General features: G+C 36.8%; 6 protein-coding genes and 1 non-coding gene across 10 annotated transcripts; 5 read left to right on the plus strand and 2 right to left on the minus strand.

Annotated features, from left to right (window-relative positions):
* Nucleotides 1–1,284: 1,284 nt before the first annotated feature.
* Nucleotides 1,285–3,825, plus strand: LOC121809865 (armadillo repeat-containing protein LFR-like). The gene is made up of 8 exons (XM_042210692.1): nt 1,285–1,520; nt 1,968–2,137; nt 2,215–2,357; nt 2,458–2,714; nt 2,828–2,933; nt 3,019–3,157; nt 3,240–3,367; nt 3,462–3,825. Exons 1-8 carry the CDS (start codon nt 1,316–1,318, stop codon nt 3,715–3,717), a joined length of 1,404 nt encoding a protein of 467 aa, XP_042066626.1. The 5' UTR covers nt 1,285–1,315; the 3' UTR covers nt 3,718–3,825.
* A 408-nt stretch (nt 3,826–4,233) lies between these two features.
* Nucleotides 4,234–5,431, plus strand: LOC121809866 (uncharacterized protein At5g64816). Of its 3 annotated transcripts, none has more exons than XM_042210696.1 (2): nt 4,234–4,477; nt 4,930–5,431. In XM_042210696.1, exon 2 carries the CDS (start codon nt 4,932–4,934, stop codon nt 5,310–5,312), a length of 381 nt encoding a protein of 126 aa, XP_042066630.1. In that variant the 5' UTR covers nt 4,234–4,477; nt 4,930–4,931; the 3' UTR covers nt 5,313–5,431. The 3 variants fall into 3 exon arrangements, with proteins under 3 accessions (XP_042066630.1, XP_042066628.1, XP_042066627.1); XM_042210694.1 differs by having other exon boundaries at nt 4,235–4,477; nt 4,775–5,431; XM_042210693.1 differs by having other exon boundaries at nt 4,238–4,477; nt 4,927–5,431.
* Nucleotides 5,432–5,548: 117 nt separating this feature from the next.
* On the minus strand, nt 5,549–6,364 carry LOC121809867 (major allergen Pru ar 1-like). The gene is made up of 2 exons (XM_042210697.1): nt 6,005–6,364; nt 5,549–5,925 (listed from the first exon to the last, which is right to left on the minus strand). The coding sequence occupies exons 1-2, from the start codon at nt 6,200–6,202 to the stop codon at nt 5,641–5,643; spliced, it is 483 nt and encodes a 160-aa protein (XP_042066631.1). The 5' UTR covers nt 6,203–6,364; the 3' UTR covers nt 5,549–5,640.
* An 804-nt stretch (nt 6,365–7,168) lies between these two features.
* On the plus strand, nt 7,169–7,241 carry TRNAK-UUU. The gene has a single exon. It is a non-coding gene; the product is annotated as a tRNA-Lys (tRNA).
* Nucleotides 7,242–7,614: 373 nt separating this feature from the next.
* On the plus strand, nt 7,615–9,414 carry LOC121808199 (transcription factor UNE12-like). 2 transcript variants are annotated; one of them, XM_042208589.1, is made up of 6 exons: nt 7,615–7,909; nt 8,058–8,135; nt 8,326–8,439; nt 8,510–8,575; nt 8,652–8,717; nt 8,815–9,414. In XM_042208589.1, the coding sequence occupies exons 1-6, from the start codon at nt 7,694–7,696 to the stop codon at nt 9,070–9,072; spliced, it is 798 nt and encodes a 265-aa protein (XP_042064523.1). In that variant the 5' UTR covers nt 7,615–7,693; the 3' UTR covers nt 9,073–9,414. The 2 variants fall into 2 exon arrangements, with proteins under 2 accessions (XP_042064523.1, XP_042064524.1); XM_042208590.1 differs by having other exon boundaries at nt 8,061–8,135.
* A 2,141-nt stretch (nt 9,415–11,555) lies between these two features.
* LOC121808198 (rRNA-processing protein EFG1-like) lies at nt 11,556–14,552 on the plus strand. The gene is made up of 7 exons (XM_042208588.1): nt 11,556–11,804; nt 12,171–12,300; nt 12,408–12,535; nt 12,786–12,924; nt 13,350–13,455; nt 13,792–13,846; nt 13,928–14,552. The coding sequence occupies exons 1-7, from the start codon at nt 11,631–11,633 to the stop codon at nt 14,303–14,305; spliced, it is 1,110 nt and encodes a 369-aa protein (XP_042064522.1). The 5' UTR covers nt 11,556–11,630; the 3' UTR covers nt 14,306–14,552.
* A 748-nt stretch (nt 14,553–15,300) lies between these two features.
* LOC121808201 (auxin-induced protein 22B-like) lies at nt 15,301–16,494 on the minus strand. Its single transcript, XM_042208591.1, has 2 exons — nt 16,145–16,494; nt 15,301–16,056 (listed from the first exon to the last, which is right to left on the minus strand). The coding sequence occupies exons 1-2, from the start codon at nt 16,273–16,275 to the stop codon at nt 15,693–15,695; spliced, it is 495 nt and encodes a 164-aa protein (XP_042064525.1). The 5' UTR covers nt 16,276–16,494; the 3' UTR covers nt 15,301–15,692.
* Nucleotides 16,495–21,623: the final 5,129 nt, after the last annotated feature.

Genomic DNA, 21,623 nt, shown 5'->3' on the forward strand with positions numbered 1-21,623 from the left:
ATTATATGTGCTAATATGTTAAAAGGATTTTCATTTTTGGAGTAGAAAAAATCATAATGTTGAAAAAATCAAAGTATCTTTGTTTTGGTTGAATAATCAGAGTACTCCATATTAAACTGTTGATAGTTTAATTATAACAAAATAACATTATACTAGTATAAAACTTTAAACTAAGAACAAGAATAATTTCACCTAAATGGGCAAACAATCATTGGAAGTCTATAAAATTATATATAGTCATAATCTTGAAGTCAAATGTATGGAGATTGTTTAGGTTACCACCATAACTCTATTAAGTATATTTTCCTTGATATATATTTTTATTGGAATAGTACATATTGTTCTGACTAAATGTTGTTAGGTTGAAGCACACTAATGAATAAATTAAAGGTGGTTCCCTCAAAAATATTTTGAAGTGCTTATATGAATTAAGCCCTAATCCATTGGTTATATCGGTAAAGAACTTATAATGGTACGAAAACTATATAAGTACATGGAGTATAACCTATAAGGAAATTAAATAAAATAGTAGGTGATGCTAAACTAACCAATCAAATTAAGTTATTGAGGGGGTGGTTGGGATAAATATTGTTCAAGAAAAGGGAATTTTGGTTAACAGTTTCCAACAACTCTTTTACTATCCTAATAGTAATAATGCATACGTGTAGTATTAAAATAATCGGAACCAGTGGCTAATTTGGAGTGACCTACTTTTTAATTAAGAAATAGAGGGAGAAAACTGATCATTTGGCACTAAAAACAGTGGGTAACTATAATTAGAAGGCTTCATGTTGTATAAATTCATTAAAGGCCGGCTTATTATTAGGCGATTACATGTATTGTCATAGTGTTTGTTTTGATAAATTATAGTATAAGATTCAGTTTTATGAATATTATTTGATTGATTAGATAGCGTCTTTAATCTCGAGATTATGCCACATACGATTAGTCTTGTTCTTTTTTACATATGACAAATTTGATAATAATCTTAAATAACATCGGGCCAATTCAATCTCGAAGAATCTCATGACAAATTAATTTTGATCAACCAAACATATACTTGATCGATAATAGATTGCTTATTTATCTTGTTGTCGTGGTTATTCGAACCTCTAACGTATTAGATGGAAGATAAATAAGCTGAGTTGCTTTAGACCATATAATGTGTAGCGCAATTTCCAATTTTATTTGAATCCTAATGGGCTCGAAAAGGCCCGCAATTCTATCAATTTTAAGCCCAATGAAAAAAATTCCATATTGAATCAGCTTTACAACACACGGGAACAAGCAATTCGGCCCGTTTAGAGAGAGAGAGATGCAAAAGAGAGAGCAAATCAAGCTGGGCGGAGCTGCGGGCGGCTCCGCCCCTCCCGCCGCCAAGAGAGGCCGTCCTATTGGCAGTGGAACCAACCACGCCGCGTTATCTGCCGTAGCGACAGCTGCGGCCGCGGCTTCTGGTGATTCTATCGCACCCTCCATCCTCCTCGGGCCCTCGCTGCAGGTCCACTCCGCATTCGCCGGTACCAAACCCTAATTCCTCTGATAGTCCAGAACTATGTTTACAATTGTAGCTATGCGCATGATTCTACTCGGAAATGCTGTTAAAACCGTGAATTTGTAATTTTGAGCTTTGTGACCTATTCCGCGTGGTGGATTTGTTTAGTAGTTAGAATAGGGGATTCTTCTTGCGTATGATTAATGTGTGCTTTAGCTATCTTACTTGGCAATTCTTTACAGAAACTGAGATAATTCATATGTTAAAGACAGTGCTTTAGCAAGATACAAATTTCCTGGTTTCTGTCCATAGGAAAAGTCAAAACATAGGGTGTATATTTAGACATGAAGTGTCCAAGCTAAAGATATACTGTATAGGCCATGATGTCCTTGAAAGTGGTTTAATTTTATTTACTTTCTAATTTGCTTATGGTTTACGAGTTTTTGTTTGTCCTCTGCAACTACTTTACCAGAGCAGAATAACAAAAGGATAGTTATGGCTCTTCAAAGTGGATTAAAGAGTGAGCTGACATGGGCATTGAATGCTCTCACATTGCTTTCATTCAAAGAGAAAGATGATGTCCGAAAAGATGCCACTCCTCTAGCCCGGATTCCTGGATTGCTGGATGCTCTACTTCAAGTTGTATGTAGCGATTTCTGCATATTTACTCATCTATGTTCTATGTATTGAGCTTACAGATTAGTTTCCAACTTGAGCAGATAGATGACTGGCGTGACATAGCTCTACCAAGGGTTCTCACAAAGACACCAAGGTCGAGACTGCTGGGTGCTAATTCTGCTGTTACTGGATTTGGGAATGATTATGAGACTGTCAATTCCGGTGATTCTGTTCCACATCCTACGTAAGAAATAATTAACACCGTCTCTCCTGATGATTCAACTTCATATGTTTCAGTTTGTGGTACTGGCTTAAATCCTGATGTGTATTTGTGTGTATGGTAGTGCTGGCTCTGGTTCTTCAAATAAAGATCCATCTGCCCAAAAGAGTACTTCAAAGTCTCGCCCTTCAGGTTGGTGGTTTGAGGAAGATGGCCTCTTTAATCTCAATGATGAAGGGCGTGCAGAAAAGCAGCAGTGTGCTATAGCTGTTTCAAATATAATTAGGAACTTTTCTTTTATGGCTGAGAATGAACTCGCGATGGGTCAGAATCGTCATTGTCTTGAAACAATGTTCCAGTGTTTGGAAGATTATGTTACAGGTTACGAATCTTGTGTCACGTTGTTAATATTATAGCGCCCCTGAATTCTCCATTTTTTCGTTTACTTTCACCATTCTTTTCCTAAATTTTCCAAAATGCTTGAATATGAACAGAAGATGAAGAACTCGTCACAAATTCCCTTGAGACAATCATGAATCTGGGCCCATTACTAGACCTTAGGATATTTAGCTCATCAAAGCCTTCGTTCATCAAAATGACGTAACTCTTTTGACTCAATATTTTTCTCTTGTCATTGATGTGCTGCGTGTGACCTGTTACTCTAATTCTTATTATGTCTATCCAGAGAAAAACGTGCCCTCCAGGCCATCATGGGGATGCTCGGATCTGCTGTTAGAGGCTGGCATTGTGCAGCTGCTGAACTGCTTGGTCGCATGATACTCAACCCTGAGAACGAATCTTTTCTCATGCCGTTTGCTCCACAGGTCACTTTGTCAATTATATAACACGTAGATTAGTTACCGTTCTTCTCCTAGACTCGTGCCTAGTAACTCCTACAAATTGCAGATATACAAGCGATTGGTTGATATTATTAGTTTCCCAGCTGGCGACGCTCAAGCAGCAGCTGTTGGTGCGCTATACAACCTTGCAGAAGTTAACATGGACTGTCGGCTGAAACTAGCTAGTGAGAGATGGTTAGATGCAATTCACGAAAATCTGCTAAAATTCTTCTCGTCCCTCAAGTTAAAAGTTCGTGTCTAAATAATTCCAGCGCTAAATTTCTTTCAGGGCAGTGGATCGGCTTCTCAAGGTGATTAAGATGCCACACCCAGTGCCAGAAGTCTGTAGAAAAGCAGCGTTGATTCTGGAGAATCTCGTACTGGAGCCTCAGAACAAGCCGGTGCTGCTAGCATACGAGAATGCGTTTGCAGAGATGCTCTTCTCTGAGACAAGGTACGCCGACACGTTTGCTCGGATATTACATGAATTGACATCTCGACCCAGCAACAAAATCACATCTGCTCGTGGTATTTGGGGCATGTAATAGACTCAAATTGTAAAGTGTGGCTTCTTGCTTGATCTTTTGGACGTGTAGTAAGTTTCTTGATCTGGATAGCTCTGCTCTGTAATGTTAGTACACATTCACCTCTTATTTTCCCTTATATATGAATTATGCAAGTACTGTATAATAGATAATCACAAATGCTCAACTGGCATGCCCACAGTCCGTGTTGGCAGACTACTAATGAAATTCCTGATCGGAATTGCCATGGTTCAGCTTGTCAACAATCTGGAGACGGAGGTGGGGCGTCTCAAAACCCCGGCATTGGCAGTGGAGTGGCGGCCAAGGAATCATAATGTTGTTGAATTATAGAGCTCAATTTCTACTGCACTTGTACATGAGAATGAAATCTACGAACTCCCAAGACAAAAGATCCCATAAACAGAGCTCATACTCTTTGTTCATATTAAAGAGAATGAAAGAAGAAACCAAGAAAAACTATGAAACTCAGTCAATACCTTACAAAAATAGTACGAGCAAATATTTTCCTTATCAAAATTTCCGGGGTATTTCGGCATGGTGAATTTTAAAAACCGATACCGTGGGATATTATTGCATGAATTGTCATATGGGCTAAATATAATTGGGCCAAAGCAGCCCAACAAATCGAATTTGTCATCTTCTTCTTTTTTTTTATTATCGAAGCGCGACATTTTTCAGGTGTTTGAATTCCACCCACCGTCCTCCGCCGGCCATCTCTGCGAGCTAGGGTTCCGGTCAAGAGATTGAGCGCACTTTCCAGGTGACGCGACCTGAAAGACTACTTTTCTTTCCAGATTATTTTTCTCGTTTTATCCAATGTTTTTTTTCTGCTTCCCATTTTCTGCAGTTTTAGGTCAATAGCGAGCTTAGGGATTTGCATTACTTTGGTTCTCACTCCTTAACTGAATTATGAGTTTATTGCAGTTATAAATGTAGAATTGGGATATAGTGAAATCAAACTGAAGAAAATGAAAAATTGAATGGAAGCTATTTTAGTGTGAGATTTGTTGGACTATCTCTTAGTTTGGCCTAATTTTCTCCCTAAATTGGAGAACAGCTTGAGAAATGAGAATGATGCCTCAATTTGAACTTGTGAATCTTGGGATTAAAGCATGCATTTTAAGAACTTCAATTCTTACTTCAAAAGCAAAGTGAGATGGAACGCTATTTGGTTCAAATGATTCGAGAAAGTTGAGATTCTCTCTGCAGTAGTAATGGTGGAGGTATGGTGGACACTGCTCGGTGCAGCTGTTCCCGTTTTCGCTGCTGGTCAAGCTCTGAGAATCAAGGCGAGACATGCTGAGGAGCAACGGATCAAAAGTGCTCGGGGAAGGGAGAAGAGCGCAGACGACATCTTTGTCTGTGAGAGGGTTTGCACGTCGAAGAGGATGCTGAAGAAAGTGGGGGGATTCTCCAAGGATCCCATCCCAGACACATGTGTCACGGTCTGTGGAGTTTCTGAGCTTGATGCTTGCGCAGATGCCTGTGCTCGGACTGTGTGCGTTAACCAACACCAGGTACCCAATTGGAATGACGTTTGCCTTCGTAGATGTCAGAATGAATGCCTCAAGTTATCTGCTTCTCACTCTTCATGACATATATATATGTTCTTGTTGTATCTCCTTTATCAGTTTGAGCAATGTTGCACAAAATGGTTTTGTTTTTGGAAACTTTGGAGTTATGATATGTTGCTCATTTGCACCATGTTTCCTTATTTGCCTTCATTTCTAGTAATATTATTTCATTATTATGTCAATTGTTTGTTGATCTCTATTTAACTTTTTAGTTGATTAATACTCAGAAAAATGTATTGAAAGTGGAACACATTTTATTACCCCTCAAAAAGTTGAACAGGAACACCAAATCTGCAATGAAGAAAAAGAAGGCACAGAGAGGGGGAGAGAGAGAGCATATGACATTGAATCAAACATAGGCATCTGGGTTCTGAATGAGGAAAGCTTCAACAGCTTTGTACATTCCCAACACCCTCTCTTTGCCTGCCTTGACTTCCTCCTCCTTCAGAGTGAAGTCCCCTGCAGTGTAGTACTTGCTCGTAACCTTGGAAATCGAGCCTCCATCGCCCGACTCCTCAAACTTAACCTCGTAGGTTATCTTCTCCAGCTTCTCTGCCAAAGCATCGCCTTCCACCAATGTGTAGCAATAAGTTAGTGTCTTCTCATCCAGTTCGTCCACGCGGTATTTCACACACTTGAGAGAGCTACCTGAACGCGATGCTTAAATTTATGATTTTCCAATTACCATAGCAATATATAGGGGAGATAATAACTTTGAAAACTGAACCTTCAGCAAAGTTGATTTGCTTGATGCTCCCGGCACCTCCATCGCCTTGTGTGATCTCAATGCTTTTGATGGCCTGCGGCAGGAGCTTCGGGATCAAGTTGTGAGAATCAACGATCGAGGCCTTGAAGATCCTCAATGGCGCAATTGGGGATGTGTATTCATCACAGAAAGTGGTGACACCCATGATTCTTCTCTTAACTGATGAAGGATTAAGTAGATTTCTGTTATGACTTGATTTGAGATGAGTGAGTGAGTCTGTGAGGAAGAAGATGAAGAAAGGATGGGTATTTATATGTGATTTTGGGTTGTTGAGATGATTCCAAACCGTGTCTTTAAACTGCAGACGGCCGAACTTATGCCATAATTATTCCATTTCAAAGTTGGAGAATAGTTTTTTTATGTAATTTAGTGTCCCAAATTCACATCCAATCTGAACATGTAAGACAAAGAAGAGCATATCTTGAGCTTTGCTCCAATCCAAACAATAATTCAAGACTCCGAATAAACATTATCTATATTTTCACCATAATTTCCATTGCGGGGCAAAACAAAAAAATGGATATGTACCTGGATATATGCTACTCTTGTTTACTAGCAAGAACGAGCTAAACTTCGTCATGGCTAAGTTCATCATCATCCATCCTAACGATGGGGAAAAAGACGTGGCCCTGTCCTTCTTCCTCGTCTGCTCGAGCTTCTCCACAGTGCCCTTTGGAACTCCACATTACTTGAGCTTCGAGCATCTCATGGAAGGTAGCTACTGCCCCCATTGTACCTCCCATCAGCTCTAATTCTCTCATCTGTCTTGCAATTCAAATATCTTTCACCAATATCAATCTCTCTCTTAGTTTTTGAAGCCGCACACAACAATCAAACTATTCTCAGCTAGCAAAACACACCCTCTCTCACCATAAGCATCAATGTTTGCATAATAGCACTAGGAAGTCATCCCCTCTCCACGGTAAAACCTCTGAGACCACGACCACGACCACGACTCCAATACGTTCTTGTCAAGGGAGACCGTGTAAACTCATCAATCCCCAATCCTCTCTCATCCATCTTCGCCGCCAGCTCTTCTGCCTCAACAACCATCTGCTGATTAATGTTTACATAAAAGTCATTACGAATTAATTTGTCCTTGAACAAGCAAGCCGTCTTAGCTCAGCTGGTAGAGCGCATGGCTTTTAACCATGTGGTCGTGGGTTCGATTCCCACAGACGGCGTTTTATTTGGAGTTACATTTCTGCTACCTAGTAATTTATACCACAAAGTGTGCTCGATTCAAAATTTTGATATGTTCTCATATGCCAAAACCAAATTATATCTCTATATTCATATTTACAAAGTGCCCTTTTTGTTGAATTGTAAATTATCCTAAAATACTTAATAATTGTTTGGTAAGACAAACTAAACGCAATCATTAAGCAATACCAACTTTTTCTATAAAAAGAATAGTTAAATCTTCCATAATATTTTAATTAAGTTACCTTTGTTTAAATTAATCAAATTTTTTATGGATGAGATTAATAGGGCCACAATAAATAAATAAATAAATATAAAAATGATTATATTCATATAATCACCACTGTTGCCATTTCCAGCTCCCACTTTCCAATTCTTCACACCTCGAAAACCTAATCCCCAAATTCTGAACGCAATCGACACAATCTCCGGCATGGCGACGAACCCGTCGGAGGGCTACGCCGCCGACTTCTTCGACCAAATCCTCTTGATGCCTCCCTACGCCGGACTCACCGCTACCACCGTCAGTAGTTCGTCGGTGACACCGCCGTTGAACCCTAGTGCCTCGCAGCTCTACCAACCGCCGTCCATGTTTCCGCCCGGCCTCAGCATGCGTAGCTCCCTTGCTGCTGTTGGCAACGCTGGACTTGTAAGCTCGATTTTTTTTATCGGTTGAATTGGTTAATTTGGTGCCTTTGCGTCGAAGAAATTGGTTGTCGATTTTGAAAATTTGCAGTTTTCTGTGGTGAAGTGGTTTGTGGTGAATGCTCCCTGATTAGATTTCCTCTCTGTTTCAGCAGGATGCAGTAGCTGTGAATAGCATGAGCAATTTGTATCCTTGTTTTGATCAATCACAGACTCATTCTATCTCTCAGGTTCAACAGATAATTCTCTAGCATTCATTTGTCATCTTACTTGCTTGCATGCGTGCATCCTTATCAGTTGTCATCTATCTTAGGCTGAAAAACCATTTTAAATTGCTAGCATCTGTGGGTTCCTTTCAACAGTTTTCTCGTTTATTCGCCGTGCACTAGAGATAAACGAAGTCTTTGATACATTATGCAGGCATTTCAAGGTCATCCTACAACCGGTCCAGCAGTCTCTGCGCCGCCTTCCATTAGGCCAAGGGTACGGGCACGAAGGGGGCAAGCAACTGATCCACACAGTATTGCTGAGAGGGTATATCATTATCAAAGCAAGTTGCTAGAGAATTTTTTGTTTTCTGAATATGATTTATGTTTTGATACAGCTGCGCAGGGAAAGGATATCGGAGAGGATCAAGGCATTGCAAGAAATCGTTCCCAGCTGCACCAAGGTGCGTCGCTATACATTCTGCAACAATGTTTATGCTCGTTGCACATTTTGTGATTATGGTTATACTCTTTTGGCAGACGGATAGAGCTGCCATGCTCGATGAGATACTGGATTACGTCAAGTTCCTTAGGCTTCAGGTCAAGGTATAAGAGTCGCTTATAATATAGTGGATTTAATCACCCTGTGTGAAATGTGCATTCATACATTTGGTGATGAGCATTCATTTTCATATTGTGAAAGGTTATGAGCATGAGTAGAGTGGGTGTGGCTGGAGCTGCAGCACAGATCAATGCTGAACCTAATAATCCCGTGTGGGAGAAGTGGGCGAGCGAGGAAACAGAATGCGAGGTAGCTAAACTCATGGAAGATGATGTGGGAGCTGCTATGCAGTTCCTCCAATCCAAATCACTCTGCATCATGCCTATCTCACTTGCATCACTAATCTACCCCACTACTCTACCGGACGACTCTACACTTGTCAAAGCTGAGCCCTCATGAACCATCTAGAAAAACTTTTTGCACGTGCCTTTGACAACTCCCGGTATCCCCTCTATTTGCCTATAAATAGATGTTAAAATCACTTTCTACTCAGTTGTTTTGCATACTTGCCATATGCAATCCCACACCTCTGCCTTTCTCGGCTTATCATGTCTTGTAGAAGTCGACCCTAATCCTACTTTTTTCGTCATCTCTCCCTATGACCCAGCTGGAAGGCTAAACTTTGGATAGATGCTCCCAAAATCATGATATTGTATGTTGTATGTAAATCTAATATTAGGATGGCATTGTATGTTGTATGTAAATTTATGGTCATAATTTTGCCTCATGTTCTGTCCCTTATTTTGTTGGCGATTTATATTGGTGAAAATGGACTTTTGCATCAATTATTGATCGAACTGGCCGATTAATCACACCCAATCCACAGCATGTTTACCTAAGAATGTGGCCAACAATGTATTGCACTTTTGTATGTGTATGATGGAAGCGCTTTGATTATAATTACAACATTGATGGAAGCAAGAAACAAATAAATAAAAGCAAAAAAGTTGCACTTATTTTATATCAACAAACACCACAAAGCATATTTAGTGAGGAACATAAGAGCATCTCCAGTGGGCGGACATCCCACTAGGATATCCACTAGGACATCCCAAAAACACCTCCTGCCACGTCACTAGGACTTCCCATCCCACTGCCACGTCACTAGGACATCCCCTGCACAATCCGCCCTTCCCATCGCCCTTCCCACTAGAACATCCGGCAATAAAAAAAATCACAATAATTTAATTACGTAAAAACGGAAATATAATTTTGACACGGAATACGGGAAAGCAAAATACGGGCAAAAATACATATTCATAAAACATAAAAAAACATAGTTAGAAAAAAGCAAAATACATAGTCATTCGAAAAAAGAAAAATACATAATCTGTTGGATATTTTAGTGTAATTGGATTAACTTGATTGATCAATATAATTATAACGAGACATCAAATAAGTTGGAAGTGCGGGGTGCACACTTATTTGAATTCGTTATGATTAGACGGGGGTTCGGGGGCGCTGCCCCCGAGAGCGGGGTCCAAGGGGCAGAGCCCCTGGCTGGGAAAATTCCAAACTGACCTGGAATTTTTTTATTTACATTAAAGTTACTGTGCAGAAATCTTCATCCGGAAATGGAATTTTCGATAATTGAATGACCAAATTGCAATTTTATAACCCGCCAACAATCAGTTATTTTCGGTTGTGAAATGAAGGGATGCAACGTTTCATCCTAAACCTCTACATAATCCAACATCCCCGGCTCACTCCGCGTTGAAATGAAGTTCAACGAGCCGTATATATAGAGTTTTTTTTTAAAAAAAAAACAATAATTTCCGGACGTCCGACCGGGACGTCCGACCCTTGCCACAGTGGCGGACGTCCGCCCGCCCGTCGCCGGGACGTCCGAGGACACCCGACGTCCTCACGGGACGTCCGTATCCGACCTAAACGCCACAATGGCGGACGTCCCGGTCGCCCGTCGCGACGTCCGATCGGACGTCCGCCATTGGAGATGCTCTAACCAAAACAGTTCTGTAGTGTATTTATTACACCGACATAATCCAAGAAGCCATATTGTGTGAAATAAGATGATTGTTAGCCAGTAATAAAGTCACAATTTCCTAAACTTTTTTTTAGTATGCAAGTATTTTCAACCCAACTTCAAAACGTGAGATAACTTTAGACTTTGGGGTTGATGATGTTAGGAAAATGTAAAGAAGAAAGACTTAGAAAAGTGAAAAAAGACAAAGTGCAACTAATTTATTACAAATCTGGTCCTAAATTCGCATTAAAAGTGACAAAAAATGCAAATAATTTAAGAATAATGATTTAATTTGAATTTCAAATCTCGTCTATTTGCATTACACTGTAATCATAATTACTTGACTAGTGTCATCTTTATTCTTACTTATTTGAGATTATCATCAAATCAAATGAAATTACATAAAAGTAAAAGATTTCACAATCAATATATTAGCTTTTGCCAAATTTAAATTCAACATATAATAATATGAATACATAGTTTAATATTTTGAGAAGCATCAAAAATGAAATAGGAATCAACAATATATATTATCTAGAAGAAATCTAAATCAACTCAATTCTATGTATACTATCTTTAAGAATTTAAACATGAATACATTAGTAGTAGTACTAATTTATGGAGTAATATGTAACTTGAATATTAAATATAAATAATAAAATTTATTTAAAGTTAAATCTTAAATAATTTGAATATACTAAATAATAAATTAATACATATACGTTCAATTATTTACTTAAATAAAAAAGAATTAAAATTTAAAAATCAGGTATGCAGTATGCTCACTATTAGAAAATCCAACAAATTAGAAGCCCCAATTAAAACCTAGCTAACACATATTTTAGCCCAACAAATTAAAGCCCAAACTAAAATACATAATTACAAAGGAATTTAATTAAGTGGCGCCTCCATTTCCCTCTCTCTCCCTTACCGGCGAAGCCCTCAACCGCCGCGCCTTCCTCAGTTGTCGAATATGGGGCACGGAGGCTACGGGAAGCGCAAAGGCGCCGCCACCATCAAGAGGAAGAAGCCCGCCGGCCAGCGCCGCCCCAAGGCCCTAGCAATCGACAAGAAGTCCAAGGCCGGCAAGCCAAAATCCGTCACTTTCAAGAACCAAATCCGCTCCATTGAACGCATGCTTCGCAAAGTATTTCCTTGCACTTTCCCCTTTTTAACGATTTTCGCTGCTGTATGTTAACTTTTGCTGGCTGTGTGGTGAAATTTTGCGTTTGATTTGGCAACACTCCTTATTTATTAGGGGCTAGATATCGGCTTATTGAAATCAATTTCTGTTTTGGTATTACTCTGAAAGTAAGTTATTGGCTATTGCAATGTGTGGAAATTAGGGTTTTTTAGGTTAAGCATTAGTCTTTTCGGATGCTAGAACTTGTGAAACTCAAGAATCTTTTTTTCCCCTGAATTGGATGTCAGAGTGTTGATGAGCTAATAAACTCTTATGAATTTGCTTATTTTAACGAAAGGTGCAGATGATCAATTTTATCGTGATGCACAGGATCTGCCTCTTGAGATAAAGGAAGCTCAAGAGAATAAGTTGGAGGAGCTCAAGAGACAACAGGATATTCAAAATCGTCTGGCTCTGGAGCGTAAAATATTTTTGCGATATAGAAGGATCAAATTTTTTGGTGAGTATAGAAATTTCGTTAGGTTCTTTACTGCAAATGTCCTTGTTCGTAGTACAACTCTGAAGAATTGCTGGAAGTGTTTACTAATTCCAATTGTTTGTGGCCAGAGAGAAGAAAGATCGAAAGAAGGATAAGGCGGCTGGAGAAACAGCAGCGTGCTTCAACTGGGCAGGCTCAGGAAGCAGATATAACTGAACAACTATCTAAACTGAAGGAAGATCTTGAATATGTCAAGGTAAGTTAAGGCATGTTATGCAGCTGATCAGATACTAATCGCTCATCCTCGAGCTGTATATGGTCGTACTATCTTTTAGTCACAAGCCACAAGTGGAACATTAAAGTGGTTTTGGGTCTATTCCACCACATATAGTGTTGTTGATTGCTGCTATAAGACTGCCTATATTCTTTTCTCATCGGAATTAAGTCCGTGCATTAGTTTCAGAAAGACTCTTACATTTATTCATTATTTTGTAACATCAATACAGTTCTTTCCAAAAACCGAGAAATACGTCTCATTATATGTTGGAGGTCACGAGGCAGAAATCATGGAAAAAAGAAATACTTTGCGCAAGCAAATTAAAGATAATCTGATTGCAGCTGCTGCAAGTGGAAAGGAGTTGGAAGGTACTTTTTTTTTGCTAAGTGTTAGTTTTGCTTAAGCTAGATAGTGGTTGGGTTTTTCTAGCAGACAGAGTGAACGGATTGTCTTATTTGTATTCTCCTAGGACAGGTATCATACTTCTCTAGTAATTGTGAAATTTAGAGGCCATTGATATAGAAGTAAAGTGGAAAATCATATTCTACAAAACAATTGGATTGTTCATTGATTGTTTTGTCAATTAGTAAGTTAATGATTTAGCTGGAGCTGCATTTCTTATTATAAATAAAGCAATAGCTTCTATTTTAGATATAGCTTACTTCCCCTAATGGTGCTAGTATTGAAGAGAGCTAGTGTGTGATGTGAGAGCACAATATGTCATGTTTTTTTATTACTGTATATTTTTAACATTACTTCAATAGAATTATATCAGTATCAATTTATGCCACAGAAACAGGGAGTGAGGATGATGGTGCCTTGGATCCCAGTGATGATGATTTCTTTCTAAATGGGAGCTCTAGTGAAGAGGGTGAAGCAGATGATGAATGGAGTGCAAGGTACTCATCCCAACTAAGGGCCGTCTCAGTTTTGCTTTTCATTTCATTTCATTTCAATATGCCAAGATCTCTTGAAATTCTGCTTTCGTCCTTTGATTTTCCAAAGCCCTATTAGAAAGTGAGCCGAAAAATATTCAATTAAAGATGCTGTTCTCATGCTGACATGGCGATGAATTAATGTACAAGCCATTGCATTGGCTCAGTGATGGCAATATTAATTAATCTTCTTTTCGTAGGAAACTTTACTCCATAAAGTGTATAATGTACTATCAGCTTCTCACTTTCCATTTCTTCATTTAGTACACTATCAAGAGAAACTTTTCATTTGGCATGCAGGGATCAAGCCTCTGGCAAGGCAGCCTCCGGAATATCCAGTGACGAAAGAAATCAGGTTAGCAAGTGGTATAATGGTTTCACTTCTTTTATAGTACTACAAACTGAAAGCTGATATTTCTTTTTTGTATACTTGCAGAAGCTGATCTCTGCTCGTGCTCTAATGCCACCTCCTGGTCCATCCAGGAAGCCAGTTGCAAGTTCAACTAAGAACGAACCAAAATTTGCAGGATACAATAAGAAGCCATACAACAGAGCTGTGATATCCACATCTAGCAACACTTCTAGTATCAACGGTAGACCTACCTATGATAAGAAGCCGTACAGCAAAGCTGATGGTAAGAAGCCATACAGAAGAGCTGAAATATCCACATCTAGCAACACCTCTAGCAGCAGCTTCGGGAGACCTCCCCCACAGAAGAGAGGCCCCGTGGACTCTACCACTGGTACCTTGAGCTCCAACTCTGATGCTAGAAAACCACAAAGAAAGAGGAGGCCTAAGAAGAAAAAGCAATAGACAAAATAGTCATGAAGCATGTTTGTGTTAATCTTCTTACTACAATCTGAGGTGATTTTGAATTTGATTCTTGATTAAGGATCGACTCAACACTGGCTGAAGAATGTTGTCTTGAAAAATGTTGTCCTTTCTAGTTGTAGGTTAATTGTCCTACTGTTAAGATATGTAATTTAATCTTCAAACTTCTCATCTGTAATATCTAAACCAGTTTTGCTATCAATTTATCAAATTTAGTTATTTTTTGTGATATGGGGTATATATTAATTCTAGTTATTCTAGCAATTGGAGCTTCGTTGTTCTGATCAGAAAAATGGAAAATATATGAGAAATTTTCCAACTTGACCCTTATTTTCAATGCAAATTTTTATAGTAGTTCAATATTTTTATGTACTCACCTGTCCCAAAAGGAATTTGAGACATCCCAAAAATGACTCGCCTACATTGAAATGTCTCAAAAATAAATTCGAATCACATTAAAATGTCCTAAAAATGAATACGAATCAATGAAAATGTTTTAAAAATAATACGAATCACTAAATAAGGGACTAAATTACACTTTCATTTGAGAATGATCAGGTCATCATGCCTTTTTTCATGCAAGAGCGGCACAAAGAATGTTTGGCATAGGTAAAGAGGGGCAATGGTTAGTGCTAACATTATAAGCTGTATTTTCCTGGAAAAAAAGAAGTAGCTTTTCTAGCACAGGGCTCTAAAAAATTAAAAATGGTGCAAAACAATGCTTAAAGAAACTTCCTCTTTTGCTCCACCTTTAAAATATCATCGAATTGTGATGGACGGAATCATAAATCTATTTATATACTACTCCATATAACTAAATAAATTAGTTTAAATTTGAACTACAAAAATTAAATCTCCATCACATAAACTCTCTCTCTCTCATTTTCGTCTTGCATCTACCTCATCACTGAAAGATTCTTGGTGTCCAGACACTAAAATCTACAGATCGTACGAACAACATCAGAATTAAAATCATATGAACTCCAAATAGTCAATGATTCATTTCATTTCAATGTGTCAACCAATGACACAAAATACAACCATTGAATTACACAACACATGAACCTCATCCCAAAACTCGAAAAGAAATACACTGTATATACACAACAGCATAAAAAATGTGTGTACTTTCGGTTTACTCTTCCCCCCCTAATTGCAACAACAAATACATCCAAGGTTGGATGCTGCAATATTATCAAGAACACCTCTGTTCCAAGGGGAAGTTTCACAATCTTGTTTCATCTTCGAAAACCCAAGCAGCAGGATGATGATGATGATGATGATGATGATGATGATGATGATGATGATGATGTCTGCACATCCTCTCTCTCTCTCTCCCTCCCTCCCTCCCTCCCTCCCTCTTGATAATTCATACAGCACAGCCTAAGCCTCTGGCATCTGAGGCTTTCATGATTCTAAGCCTCTTGCAAGAAGACTTAAACATCTCCCATGGAACATCTCCAACAAGCATCAAGTCACCATCTTTATCTTCATAGGCAGGTGCATATTCAGACCCTTTGTATCCCTCTCTCTCACTGTATTCACCTATGGTGAGCTTAAACATCTTCTCCAAACCCTCAAGAAGCTCCACATAGCCATTGTAAACCTTCAAATCAATCTTCCTGAGGTAAGGAGCTCCATCCATGCTCACTTTCACAAAACTCCCACTTTCCGCCTCCGCCAAATTGTTCTTCCGGTAAGATCTAACCGGCGGCCACCCCACAATCTGTGCCCTATTGTCAAAAAACATTCACATAAGGTCAGCCACAGCTACAAAAATTGAAACCCTAACACAACAAATTCAAGTCCAATTCTGCTTACTTGGGAGGTGGGGTGGCGGAATCGGAGTCAGGGGAAGAGCGCTTGCTGTTTTTTGGGGGAGAAATTGCATCGATGGTGCCGGGAAGTCCCAATCGGAGCTCGGTGGCCTTCAAATTGAGATCGGAATCCATTTGTTGGGGAATAAAAATCGAGTCTTGGAAGGGGAAAACTGAAATGGTGGTGATAGGTGAAGAGGATAAGGATGGAGAGGAGGGTTATAAAGGAAAGGTGCGTGAATATGGGAGAAAGAGAGGGTAGAGTTGTCGGAAGGGGGAGGGGAAGGAGGGGGACAAGGGAGGGACAAGCTCAGCCGCCCAGATGGTCAAGATGCGTTTTTGGGGTTTTTGTATAATTGGGTTTTGGGAAGAGAGATGGGAAGATATATCAACACTTGGACGATTCAATACCAGATTTTTATTTTTTAACTTATTTCAATTCAGCAATTTTATTGTTCTTCTATTGAGTGTATTTATTTAAAATTTTATATTTATAAAAATTAAAAGAAACGAAAAATAAAAACCAAATTATACTAATTGAAATTTCAAATTTTTAGAAGAGTCGTGATTATTGGGATTCATAGAATACTAGAAACTGAGATGAAAATTAGAGAAGAATGAAAGGATGACATATCATTGATTAAAATAATACTATAAAAATTAATATAATTTGTCTAATTTCTAAAACAAAAACAAAAAATTAGTGGATGCTATACCCTTTTGCAATCAAATGTACTCGTGTTGTTAGTAACAATGGTATTTTTTTTTTCTCTCAAAAGTTAGTTGATGCGTTTTTTAAGCAAAATATTTAACAAATTAGTTAGTAGTATATAAAATTTAAAGTGAAGAGTAAATAAAATACTGCCACTATATATGAGAGAAAAAGAGAGGGAGTTCAATCGAGAGAGAGTTAAGAATGAAAGAGGATAATTTTTCTTGCCAAAATAAGAAACGATTTAACTATCATGAGATTGCACGGGAAAAATATAATGCTCAACTAATTTTAAATTTACTCTTCTAATTTTGATTATTATATGAAAGTTCAAATAATTAAAATTTGTGGAAATAAATATAAATGGAAAGCTTAATCATTTTTTATATAAAAATGGATTAATAGTAATGTGGAAATAGATATAATATTTGATTTGTTAGATATGATTATTTGGAAATTAGTTGGTTCGTTGGAATTGGCTCTGACCGGATTTTGTTTAATTGAATAAATTAAATATATGTGGAAGTGTGGAACGTGAAGTCGGTATCGGATAACTTTAAAATTTAATGACAATCTTCAGTTGATACTTTGATTTCCATTTTTTAATCTCCAGATGATAGTTTGATTTTCATTTTTAAATCTCCAGTTGATAGTTTGATTTTCATAGTTAATCTATACCACATACTTAGATTACATTTGTTAAAATCCATCGTTTTAACTAGAGGTAGTTTATTTCTTTCTTTTTCTACTACATTAATATAATACGATTTTAATTTTAACCACGCCCACATAAATAAAACCACGCACATTCATTTTTATATTATTAAAGACGTGGGCCAAAAGATTTGACTAACTAAATGTTACTCCCTCCGTCCCACATAATTTGACTCAGTTTTCCATTTTGGGCCGTCCCACATAATTTGACTCATTTCACTTTTACCATTTTTTGTAGTGGACCCCACATTCCACTAACTCATTCCTACTCCCATTTAATTATAAAACTAATATATAAAAGTGGGACCCACATTCCACTAACTTTTTCAACTCACTTTTCATTATATTTCTTAAAACCCGTGCCCGGTCAAAGTGTCCCAAATTATGTGGGACGGAGGGAGTATTATGTTCACTTCTTATTTTCTGACTATCGATTCATGAAGGTTTATTTTGCCAAAGAATAAGAAAAATAATTGTTGATGAACTTTTTACAACTATAAATAAATAAAATTAATAATTCGCTATAATGATTAATTATCAATCATTACTTTGGGTTCTCAATGGAGTATTATTTAATGCAATATTTTTTAATCTAATTATATGAATTATGTCAACTTAAAATAAAGCATTTTTTCTTTTAAATACTCAGTGCCGCAGGGAATATTAATGACGACCCCAATAAAATTATTGTGTTCATTTAAATATTTGGTTGCGATTCCTGCAGAAACGATTTTAATCAGTTGAAAATTTGAGAATAATAATGAATCCATTTTTAAAAAATAAAAAATCTGTTTATTTAGAAAAGATACCATTTTCTGTCTGGTTTCTGTATGACAAATTATTATTTAACATTTCTACTTTTTCTCCTTGCCCTGATCAAAATTATTTTTAGTGACTTAATAATTTTATTCATTATTTATTCGTTTAAAGAAGATGATGGGATCAAGTTTTATAATAATCACAACCTTTACACACAACTGATTAAAATGTTAGATGTCTCATCGTTTACATCCTTTTAACTAATTTTATTTAATGTTAGATGTGTTCTACACATTTTAATTAAATTTATTTGATGTGTGGAGCCAACTAAATTAGGGGTGACATGAACGAAGCTAAAATCTTAATATTTGCCTGACAAAGAAAGGGATGCACAACTAACAAACACCAAATATCATAAAGTCGAGCAACTCATACTTTGTTTCAAATCCACACAAAAAAGAGAGAGGGAAAAATACACTAAACATTTGATGAATTATGATGTGTGGATATGCCTAAAGTTTGGTAGAACGAATTAATTGAAAATTCATAATCCAAAAAAAGGGGAAAAATATTTAAAAGATCCCCACAAAAGGTTAGCAAAGCACTAGATTAGTTAAGGATCACTTTTGCAAAGACAAATGTCTTTTAATTAGCAAAAATTGATTAGACAATAATCAAACTTAGTGCAAACTAACATACAAATGTATCCTTAGTTTGTTCCACATGAGCATGATCACATTTCATTTTTTGAAAAAAGTTTTCCTTCGTATTAATATAAATATATTATTTCCTCTCTCCACCTAACACACAAAGTAATATTTTCTAAAATCTCGTGTCATTCTCTAATTATGTCATCTGGGATGGAGAGAATATATTAGAACAAAGTTTGGTAGATGATCATGGCCACCTTGCTTTGATAAGAGAGTATCCTTAAAGCCTAGACATGATGGCACATATGTTGTGCAATTATATGTGTATTTCATTATTCAATTCACAAACACAAACACTAATTATTTTATGTCTACTAAATGTTATGCTCTTTCGCAAGATGTAAAGACAACAAATTAAATGTCGTTAGGCTAGGTTAGTTGAAGACTAGGAAAAGATAATATCAGTTTGATTTCTACAATTTCTCTTTCCCTAAAAATTTTAAATAAGATTTCTAGTGTATATTACTATTTGGACATTCAATACACAAAATCACAATTTTGCTTCGCCCATGAACTTAATCATTCTCTTTCCGTTGTTTCTATCCTTGTTAATAAGGTGTGATATATAAGAACATATCTACATAAGAAAAATAACAGTTTCGTAATTCAGATAGCTATGAAAAGAAAAAATAAACTCGTCCTCAGCCGGAACAACGGCATATATATGACGTTGGAGAGTCAGCGACGACCTTCTCTAGCTTTAGCCGGCGAATTCCGGCCCCGCAAGCTATATTTCCTGAATAAGATAAAATATTGGAGTTTCATGCAATAAATCCGTGGGTGTTAAATTGCATCTCTGGATCCAGAGCAGAAATATCACTAGTTATGGGTCCATTGCATTGCACTGCACTTCACATGTTATGGATATGCTCTAAAGTTCTAAGCTATTTTGTGTGCTCTAAATTTAGTCACACATCCTTGTTTCTGTCCACTCACCACTCACCAACCCTACCTCTATTCATCACACAAACATTATTGCTTGCAAAAATATACCCTCAACTTGAGTTGTGCAATTCTATAACAAATCAAATACTCTATCGTAATTATTATAAAAGTACAGCAACGAATTAACACAAGAAAACAAAAACAATGGGTAGTATGTATCCTAACGTTATCTGTTATGCTCATCCACTAGATGGATATGATAACAATACATACCAAGAAATGCAAACCTTAAGAATGGAGACATCAATTAAACAAAACTTTAACTACGGTCATCGTAGTTCTAGAGGATTTAAGTGTGCCGTGTATTTCATTATTCGACAAATACTAGAGAATTTAAAAACAAAAAATATTTAGCCAATTCACCATAATAGTGCCTAAAATCGAGACATTGGCATACCTGAGCCAAGCAGCAATGAGCACATACCCACGGACATATGCAAACACATAGTATTAAATACAAAAAAACGTAAAATCAACAAATAAAACTTGGTGGGGATTGTTAATTCTTTTTAGGCTCAACTGGAATTGTTTGACAGCACTAATTATAGATAAACACTCATAAACATAACAATCAAGTCAATCAAACACACAAATGATTTTTGTAATACGTAGTTATTATTGTGGAATTTCTGTATATATATGTGTGTATATTTGTTGAAACTACACGATTGCTTGTACTACAAAATACACCATTATTTTGTAATGGGGGAATATATAGCCATTGTATGAATTATGTGGCTATAGGTGAAAATTTTAAATATTTCAGTACTTTCTACTATAATATTTAGCAGAATCAAGATTACCAATCTACCAAAACTTAATTAGAGCATAGTGAAATAAAATAAAAATTGTTTTAAAAATATATTGTGGCCCAAAAACTTCCACCCACCAACCCAAAGCGCACGTGTTCTGTCACTAAAGCGTGTGGAGCCCTCCAACTTCACACGATTGGCTGTTACTTGTAAGGTAAGGTCTATTTCATTCTAGTTTTTCCTCTAATATGTAGGAGAATGTTGCTTAAAGGTGATTGCTAGGATTAGTAATCAATCATTGTTTTCATTCCTCAAATCAACAAAACAAAAGAGGTAGTAGTACACTAATTAAACAAAACATTAAAAGACGTTGATATTATGAAATTATTTATTTAAATTATAAAATCAAAAAAACAAAAAAATTGTAGATCACTAACTCATCTAGAGATGTAATTTTATAAACAAAAATGACATTTTTGTTCATAAAATTTTATTTATAGATGAGTTATCCACCCTACCAAACATGCGTTAATTATATAAAATATTAAAAAAATGTTAATATTATAAATTAGACAATAAAAAATTATTTTAACTTAACAATTAATGAACTCCTTACTTAGAAATTATTACTATCATTTGATGACCTTTTTTTTTAGTAAGAGAGACATGTTTCTAGTAGTATAAAAAATGTTTATAACGAACAATATTTATCGTAGTGACAAATTAAATATGCTTATTGGATGGTCATTCACAAAGAGTTCGATCATCTCTAAGCCACGATTAATCATAAAGTCCGCTATTTGATTTGGTTGATGTTTGTCTCAAGTAATGGTTTATCAGCTTAAAATTAGACATGTCTAATAATGTTATTATTGCTGCCCTTATTTCTTT

The sequence above is a fragment of the Salvia splendens genome, chromosome 6 (genome assembly GCF_004379255.2).
Source record: "Salvia splendens isolate huo1 chromosome 6, SspV2, whole genome shotgun sequence".
Classification (NCBI taxonomy): domain Eukaryota; kingdom Viridiplantae; phylum Streptophyta; class Magnoliopsida; order Lamiales; family Lamiaceae; genus Salvia; species Salvia splendens.